The 9,387-nt window shown below is 51.4% G+C and overlaps 1 protein-coding gene across 1 annotated transcript in view; it reads right to left on the reverse strand.

The window, feature by feature from the left end:
- Positions 1-8,842, reverse strand: part of PTPRJ (protein tyrosine phosphatase receptor type J) — a 197,659-nt gene extending 188,817 nt beyond the window's left edge. The window contains exons 1-2 of the mRNA XM_032282482.1: positions 8,753-8,842; positions 7,571-8,287 (exon numbers count right to left, since the gene is read on the reverse strand). Of these exons, the coding sequence (XP_032138373.1) occupies positions 7,571-8,287; positions 8,753-8,842 (807 nt within the window). The remainder of the gene's footprint in view (positions 1-7,570; positions 8,288-8,752) is intronic.
- Positions 8,843-9,387: the final 545 nt, after the last annotated feature.

A 9,387-nucleotide genomic window follows, 5' to 3' on the forward strand; every position in this document is an offset into this window, starting at 1 on the left:
AAGTCTATGAAACTCCTGAAATTGGATACAATATTGTAAATATGTGCATTCCCTTTTGAGGAAGGATTCTTCCTTTTTACATGCTCTCTATACTCTCTAAGGGTCTTGTACCTCTTCTTTTCCACACAAGAAAGATTCAGAACCACTGTGTTGTCGGCTCCATATTGATGTAATGTTTTAATATTCACTCACTCATTTACTCAGAAACCACGAGATAACACTGGGCTAGGCCCTGGCACAGGCACCCAGAAAAATACCACCCAACTCCTGCCCTGGAGACACAGATCACTTGTAACACAGTAACGACATTGTCCGCCCAAGTTTCAGAAATGGCAACAGGGGACAGCTTCCCTCTAACAGGAAGAAGGAAAAGTGGAACTGAAAATTATTTGCATGTTTAAAATTAGATCTTCTGTGGGAGCTGACACTGCTTCGTTTTCAAAATGCCCCCCATCTGCTTACCACCAGCCCTCACCCTGGCATTTACATGCCAGGGAAATTCTGAGACAATAGGATGACCGCAGCTATCACTAATAAGGAAGTAATAACAAACTTCCTACAGCTCCTGTCCTCCGAGGGGTCACCAGTAAAGCCACTGGGAAACCAGCCATACAAGGTGCTAACAAAATTGCTGTGGGCTTCTCTGGCCTGAGATATTCGCCACTTCCAGGGATCTCCACTTAGGGACTGGCTGCCCCTCGTATCACCATTCCTTCTCTGGCAAGTGGCAGTCCTTTCTCTGAAAGGGACAGCAGGGATGTCATTCACAGTCACATCCTACATCACAACTGTGACTGGTTGGTCGGTGCGATCTGAGTTGTCTGAGTTGTCTTGCCCAGTGGCCAATGAGAGCCATGAAGACGGGCTCCTGTTTCCCAGCATGGCATCTGCTCAGTGCCTGTCCCCTAGACTTAAGCAATTGATCATCTTTACAACTTGGTCATAGCCCCATCAAACTCACATGTTTACTCAATGTTTTTCATCAGACAAACTTTTTATCAAATTTAAATAAATGTATTTATCATGATACCACATTTTGCCTCATTCTACCTATAAAATCATGGACTTTTAGGAGGCCTTTCTTACTAAGACCCCCTAAAATAAATAACTTTTGTTTTTGTTTTTTCTTTTTGAAACAGAGTCTCACTCTGCTGCCCAGGTTGGAGTACAGTGGCGCTATCACAGTTCACCGCAGCTTCAACCTCCCAGGGCTCAAGCCATCCTCTCAACTCAGCCTCTCAAGTACCTGAGACCACAGCTCCGCACCACCATGCCCAGCTAATTTTTCAAAGACAAGGTCTCACTTTGTTACTCAGGGTGGTCTCAAACTCCTGGGCTCAACTGACCCTCCCACCGCTGCTTTCCAAAGTGCCGAGATTATAGTCATGAGCCACCACACCCGGCCAAAAATTCTTTTTTTTTTTTTTTTTTTGAGACCGAGTTTCACTCTTGTTACCCAGGCTGGTGTGCAATGGCGATCTCGGCTCACCGCAACCCCCGCCTCCCAGGTTCAGGCAATTCTCCTGCCCCAGCCTCCTGAGTAGCTGGGATTACAGGCATGCGCCACCATGCCCAGCTAATTTTTTGTATTTTTTTTTTTTAGTAGAGACGGGGTTTCACCATGTTGACCAGGATGATCTCGATCTCTTGACCTCGTGATCCACCCACCTTGGCCTCCCACAGTACTGGGATTACAGGCTTGAGCCACCGCGCCCTGCCCAAAAATTCTTAACATTAAAAAAAGAAAAAATAAGTATTGTAACTGAGCTCAGTTCATCTCGCACACAACCAGGGTTATTCCATACCACTCTGTGGAAAACACTTCATAAATATTTGTTATATGGGCCAGGCACAGTGGCTCTGCCCGTAATCCCAGCACACTGGGAGGCTGAGGCGGGGGGATCACCTGAGGTCAGGAGTTCGAGACCAGCCTGGCCAACGTGGTGAAACCCCATCTCTACTAAAAATACAAAAATTAGCCAGGCATGGTGGCTTGTGCCTGTAGTCCCAGCTACTTGGGAGGCTGATGCAGAAGAGTTGCTTGAACCCGGGAGACGGAGGTTGCAGTGAGCCGAGATTGCATCATTGCACTCCAGCCTGAGCAACAGAATGAGATTCCGTCTCAAAAAAAAACAAAAAAAAATCATATGAACTAATGATCTGGGGCCTCATTTCTTCTCTCCAAGTAACAGCAGCAGCCACAGCTAGCAGCTGGGCCTTGCTGTAGGTGCTATATACCAATTCCTCTTCTATCTTCTTTGATCCTCTCAACCACCCAGTGAAGCAGGAAGTGTTAGTCCCATTTTCCAGATAAGGAAATGAGAAGTCACAGAGGTTAAGTGACTTGCTGAGTTTATGCAGCTATTAAGTGGCAGAGCAAAGACCCAAACCCAGGTCTTTCCATCCCAAACCCCATTCTTTCTCTTCAAAGGCAGACTTGCCTTGTAAACGGAGGCCCCAAAGAAATATGAGCAGGAAAGAGGGCACCTGCTTTTTCCATGTTACAAATGAAGCAGATCCCACAGGGTTTACAACACAAAGAACCCAAAATAAAGGCAGCACGTCCCTGTAGTCCTGGCTACTTGGGAAACTGACGTGAGAGAATCAACTGAGCCCAGGAGTTCGAGGCCAGCCTGGGCAACACACAAGACTATCTAAAAAAACGTCTGGGCCATGTGGCTCAGGCCTGTAATCCCAGTACCATGGGAGAACAAGGCGGGCAGATCAAGACCAGGCTGGCCAACATTTTTAGTAGAGACACGGTAAAACCTGACTAAAACCCTGTCTCTACTAAAAATACAAAAATTAGCTGGGCATGGTGGCACACATCTGTAATTCCAGCTACTCAGGAGGCTGAGGCAGGAGAATCGCTTGAACCTGGGAGGCAGAGGATGCAGTGAGCAACAATCATACCATTGCACTCCAGCCTGGACAACAAGAGCAAAACTCCATCTGAAAACAAATATATAAAATAAAATAAAATAAAAACATGGCTGAGTACAGTGGCTTAGGCCTGTAATCCCAACACTTTGGGAAGCCAAAGCAGGAAGATCACTTGAGCCAAGGAGTTCGAGACCAGCCTGGGCAACGTAGTGAGACACTGTCTCTATTAAAAAAATTTTTAAATTAGCCAGGAGTAGTAGCACATGCCTGTAGTCTCAGCTACTTGAGAGGCTAAAAAGGGAGGAATCCTTGAGTCCGGGAGGATGAGGTTGCAGCGAGTTATGTTTGCAACACTGCACTCCAGCCTGGGTGACAGAGCAAGACGCTGTCTCTTAAAAACACAAACAAAAACATGAACAGCACCTACCTCTTGGTGTTCCTGAAATGGCCAAATGAGATAATGCATTAAAACCCTTAGCATAGTGCCTGTCATGCATAATGTTACCTATTAATTATAATATCATCAGCGGCATTATGTTAGAAGGGAAATACACAGAAAATTGCCTCTCATCCTGCACTCAAAATAATTCCCTAGCTCGCCGGGCGCGGTGGCTCAAGCCTGTAATCCCAGCACTTTGGGAGGCCGAGGAGGGTGGATCACGAGGTCAAGAGATCGAGACCATCCTGGTCAACATGGTAAAACCCCGTCTCTACTAAAAATACAAAAAAAAATTAGCTGGGCATGGTGGTGCGTGCATGTAATCCCAGCTACTCAGGAGGCTGAGGCAGGAGAATTGCCTGAACCCAGGAGGCGGAGGTTGTGGTGAGCCGAGATCGCGCCATTGCACTCCAGCCTGGGTAACATGAGTGAAACTCCGTCTCAAAAATTAAAAAAATTAAAAAAAATAAATAATTCCCTAGCTCAAGAAGTGAACAAACTGAGAAATAACTACTGATGATGCTCTGGCTACACCCAGGCCTATGGTCATTTAGCTACTGCCTCAGCCCCAAACCCAAGCAAAAATTACTTTTAGGAGCTAAATAACCCCTTTGCTTACCAAAATTGCTCACTCGGGAGCCAGGATCCTCTCTGCTTAGAAAAGCTTGGATATTCCATGGTTATCTTTATTGTGGGGCTGAACTTGAAGTCAGCTCAAAGTCACAGTCTAACCATAAACCAATTTGCTCTGTTTTCTTAAACTGTCTGCAAACAAAACATAATCATTTGGTTTTCCCATTGTCCTGAAGCAAAACAAAAATATTTAAAGTCACTCATATGAGAATCTAACAAGCAGTTTAAAGAGGAGACAAAATATATTTTGTACTCTGGATGGAACAGGTAAGAAGTCAGGCTTAAGGATTAGCCATGATAGATAGTAAACACAGTCATTATTCACCAGGAAACAAGAAAGTGAAGATAAAACAAACCCGAAACACTACAAGACCAATAAAACAGCTATCAGTCACCAGCTCCTTTTTTTTCATTTACTCTTTTAAAATCAGAAAATCAGCTCACATCAAGCTGATTTCCTTTTTGTTTGAGATGAAGTCTCATCTGTCACCCACGTTGGAGTACAAGCGTGTGATCTCAGTTCACTGCAACCTCTGCCTCCCAGGTTCAAGCAATTCTCCTCCTCAGCCTTCCAAGTAGCTGGGATTACAGGCACATGCCACCATGCCCGGCTAATTTTTGTATTTTTAGTAGAGACGGGGTTTCACCATATTGGCCAGGCTGGTCTCCAACTCCTGATCTCAGGTGATCTGCCCGCCTTGGCCTCCCAAAGTGCTGGGATTACAGGCGTGAGCCACTACACCCAGCCAAGCTGACTTCTTCAAGAAGCTGTCAGGATGAAATTTCTCAAGAGAAGGAGGCAGGAGGAAAACTGCTTTGTCACATTGCCTAAAACATACACACAAACAAAAACTAGTGTGCAAAACCGCTTGAATATGGGAGGAGTCAGACACTGCAACTAGCAAAGTCCTCATGTTGGAATCATCTCTGACCATCCTTCCTGTCTTGGAAAAGGGGAATGAGATGCCAGTTCAAAAATTGCTTTTCCGGGCCTACTAAGCACTGAGACTTCCGGCATCTCAGCTTTCCAGCTTCCACATCCACCCTTATTAATGTTCAAACAGAGCTGTGTCCTTTTCGTGACTTGTCCATTTGTTTAACCTGCCATGGTTGATTCCATTTTATCACACACACACAAGCCTATACACACACAATCCAAGCCTCAACAAACCGGTCAGCTATTAGGAAGGTAGTCAGATATTCTTGTTTCCTAAACAAACTTCAGAAATATCTCAAATTTGATTTGACTTTGAAAAATTCCATTTATACCCACCATTTTGAGAAGACACAGTGATATGTGCCTATCATTAAAAGTAAGATCAAAGTGAAAACATGGAAAAAAAAATAGCACTATGAAAATACGGGGCCCAGGCAAGCGACCCAGGTTCCCCTCTTGTCTTCTCTAGCACATTGCTGCGTGACCTCCACCTGCTCCCTGTCTTCTCTGGACCTCAATATCCTCATCTAAGAGCTTTGAGGGGTTTCAACTATTCTGAAAGTCTGGTCCAGCTCAAGAATGCACTGATACCCTGAAATATCCATTATCAAAATGAACCACTGACTGTGGATTTTGGAGATGCTGCTTCTGAGAGCCTTTTAGATTTCCTATTTCATAATGTATCCAGAGGAAAAAAAAGAAAGAAAGAAATAAGAGAGTCCTTTTCAGGTTCTACAGAACAAACCATAGAGGAAGGAAATATCTAAATACAGGACAAATGTAGAGTCGCAATATGCTAATGAAATACAAGGAAGGATTGAGCAAGCAATAAATTTACCCAAGAAATTTTTTGCTGATTGAAAACACAGCTGGCAACCACCCTGGCTGGAGCAAATAAATCAATAAATAAATTATATACATATATGTAATTTAAAATATATGGTTTTTTTGCTTCAGCAAAAAATAATAGCACCATTATTCAGCTGTGCTTTTTTTTGCTTCAGCAAAAAATATATATATAAATTACGTATATATTATATATTTAAAAATAAATGAAGCTTTAAGTTTGGGGGTTTTCTGTGTTTTTTTGTTTGTTTGTTTCTTGGGGTTTTGTTTGTTTTAGTATACATTTTGGTACAGGAGATCTTCAAATACAAGGCTTTTTCACTTCAGAAACCGCTCCCCTGAATTTCCTTACATACACAGGGAGAAGACACCACACACACACACACACACACACACACACACACACACACGGTACCTTAATGAGAATGCCATCTGGAAACCCTTTAATATTTACAAAGCTCTTTTAGACACTGGCCAGTGGAAGCCTCTCAAACAATTCCTTCGGGCAGGGGGAGCTACACCCATTCTACAGATGCTGTTAACTGAGGGTGGAGGAGCCCGAAGAGCAAGTCCAAGGTTCTCTGCAGGAGGTCACACTGCCTTCCGGCCTTCAGGAGAGCCTGTGCAGAACCCGCTGGGTAAACTGCGAGGAGAGACCCTTGGGTGCCGAGGGTCACCCAACCCCCAGGCCCAGCCCCCCTTTCTCCTACTGCATGCTGGCCCGCATTGCCGCCCCAGGGTGATGCTTCTGCTCTCAGGCCATCCTGTATTCAGGCTTGAGAAGTTTTCCCTGAAACCAGGTTTCACCCCCAGCCAATAGCTCATTTCCTCAGAGATGGTGTCTGTATCAAACAAGCAAGATGATCATTTGCACAAACGCACAGCAGAGCAACCCCAGGTCGCCTCCCCTGCGGGTTCAAACCCCAACAGGCTCCAGAAGGCTGGAAGGACGCGCCCCCTGGCTCAGCTCCCATAGCAAGGGCTGGATGCTCCGCACTTTCACTTCTCTCCCTCCGTTCCCCATCTGTGAAATGGGAATGTCCCTCAGCTGCCCTGCCTCACCCGCTAAGGAAATGCCAGGAAGGGGAAAGGTCGGTCACCAAAACGCCAGGGACAGCATTATCAGAAAAGTGAAGCAAGAAAAGAGGGCGGGGGTGGGGTGGGGAGGGGGAGCCGGCGCCCACAAAGCACGAATTAAACACCCATGATATCAAGCACGACGCCGAGAGGGCCGGCCGCCTTGAGAAAAGCCAGCGTGCGGCCACCTTTTCCCGGGCCTGGGAACTTTCCCCAGAAGCAGCGCTCTCGGCGGGGAGCCCCACGCCTTGCCCCGGGGCCCACTGCCCAGCGCCCCGGCCCTGCCTCGGCGCCCCTGCTGTCCCTCGGGCCCCTGCAGGCCGGCTCGGAGGTGGGTAGACCAAAGCTCGGCCAGGCAGCCCGGTCCGCGTCCCCAGTCCTCCGCAAACACGCCCCCTCCGGCCGCCTCGGGCGGGCAAGCGGGGCCCGCGCCTGCCAGATGCGACCAGCGCCGGGAAGAGCGGGGCCGGGGACCGCCCGGAGCCCGCGCAGAGGCTTCCCCGGGAGGATCGGGCACCGCGGGACCCGGATCCCGCCGCCCTCCCCCCGATCCTGGGCAGCCGGGAAAGGGCTCGGTCGCCGGCGCGAGAGGCCGGCAGGGGTCCCCGCAAGCCGCCTCCAGGAGGGGGAATCCGAGGATCCCGACCGTCGCCCCTCTCCCCGGAACCCCCGAGACGGGTACGGCCAGGCAGGTGCAGGCGATGCCAGTCCCGCCCCGGCCTCCCGCCCCCCGTCCGAGCCCACCCGGCGCTTACCTGGACGCGCAGCAGCAGCAGCAGCAGTAAAGGCAGCGCCCAGCGCAGCCCCGGCGAGCTCGGAGGAGGCAGCCGCGCCTCCCGCACCGCCGGCTTCATGCCCCGCGCGCCCTGGAACGTGCCCGGGACGCGCGAATCGGGCCCCGCCGTGCACCCGAGCCCGGGCACCCTCGTCGTCGCCTCCTGCCGCCGCCTCCGCCTCCGCCTCCGCCAACCGGTCCGCCTCGTCCCCGCTCCGCCCGCCCCGGGCTTCCCCGGGGACATGGCAGCGGCGGCGGCGGCCGCGGCCACACGCCTAAGCCTGGCGCGGCTGCCGCGGGGGGGCCGCGTCCCTGAGCGCGCAGGGGCTTCGCGGGGCGGAGCGAGCGGCGCCCACCCCCAGCGCGCGGCGCCCGGGTCCCGGCTCCCGCGGCTGCTCCCGCTGCCTCCTCCGCGCGTCATGCGGCTGGGGCTGCAGGGAGCCGGGGCGAGCGCTCGGCCCCCTCCCTTCCCCTCCCCCTCTGAATATTCATCGTTTCCTCCCGCCCCGGCCGGCCCGGCGGCCGCCGAGCTCCGCAGCCCCTCGCCACCGCCCGCCGCTGCCCCCGCCCCCTCCCAGCCTGCCGCCGCTCCCCTCCGGCGGGCAGAGGAAGCGCCCCCGCCCCGCCCGCCCCTCCTCCCAGCCCTCCCACATTCCTGGGACTCGGGGCCCGGGACCAGGCTCCGTGGCTCTAGCGCCTCGAGCCGACACCCCTCGGGACGGGCACCCCAGCCTCATACCCGGCCCACGGCGCAGGGTGCGGGTAGGCAGAGGCTGACCGAGACCCCTGCTGAGAGCGCAGCCAAGCCTGACTGTGGACAGCAAGCCTGCGAAGGAGCGCTTGACCTGGCCCCTGGGTGGGCTTGGGGTGTGCTAGAACCCCGAAATTGTAGGAGTCACGCTGTTAGTTGTGTTCTCTCCCTCAGCCCCCGAGCGCCAGCCTGGGAGGCAGAGAGCCCAGGAGAAGCCAGTCCAGGGATCAGAACCCCAGCGGTGGCATATGGTGGACCCGGCTCTGCTGGTACTCAGGAGATGCAGTTCTCCTCTCTAGGCCCCCCTCTCCTCCCTTGTGAAATGAGGATCCTACTAGGACCTGTGGAGAGAGAGGTCCACTGCACCCGCGATTAAACCAGACAGTGGTTAGTGAAGTCCTAAACACCTACCCTGACACATCGTGGGAATCCACACACGTTAGATCTTCTGGAAGCTTTCATCAGGTTGTTAAAGAGGTCCACGAACGGACAGTTCAACATCACAGCAGATAATTACTCCTGTGCCCATGCACAGAGGAAGGCACTGGGATCAGGGAGGCTTAGCCACTTGCCCAGGAGAAGCCCTGAGAGAAAGCACCAAACCAGAGTGATAAGAAGGGGGAGGTTAATTCCAACCAGGGGAGAGGTGACACCTGAGCTGGCCTTTGAAGGGTGGGTTGAGTTTCACCAGCCCGGTAGAGAGAAGTATCTCGGGAGGTGGGACCAGCTTGGCCGAAACCAGGCGGCAGATGCTTTCAGCTTGGCCTTGTGAGAAACAGGAATGCCAGGCTGCGGGATTCATACTGGGGGAGACTTCAAAGGCCAGAACAATGAGTCTAGGCTGGATTCTGTGTGCAGCAAGATGCAGACCACCACGTGTCCAGCGCTACCTCCAGACACCCCTTGGGCCTCAGGTTACCATCTACAAGATGGAAACACACATTCACTTACAGGGTCCAAGTGGCTCCCACCACACGACATATCCAGACCAGCACGGAGGATAAAGAAACTTTGCCGGGCAGCATGGATTCGGCTCACGCCTGTAA

This window comes from Sapajus apella, unplaced genomic scaffold (assembly GCF_009761245.1).
Source record: "Sapajus apella isolate SASKATOON/1434 unplaced genomic scaffold, GSC_monkey_1.0 scaffold14, whole genome shotgun sequence".
NCBI lineage: Eukaryota > Metazoa > Chordata > Mammalia > Primates > Cebidae > Sapajus > Sapajus apella.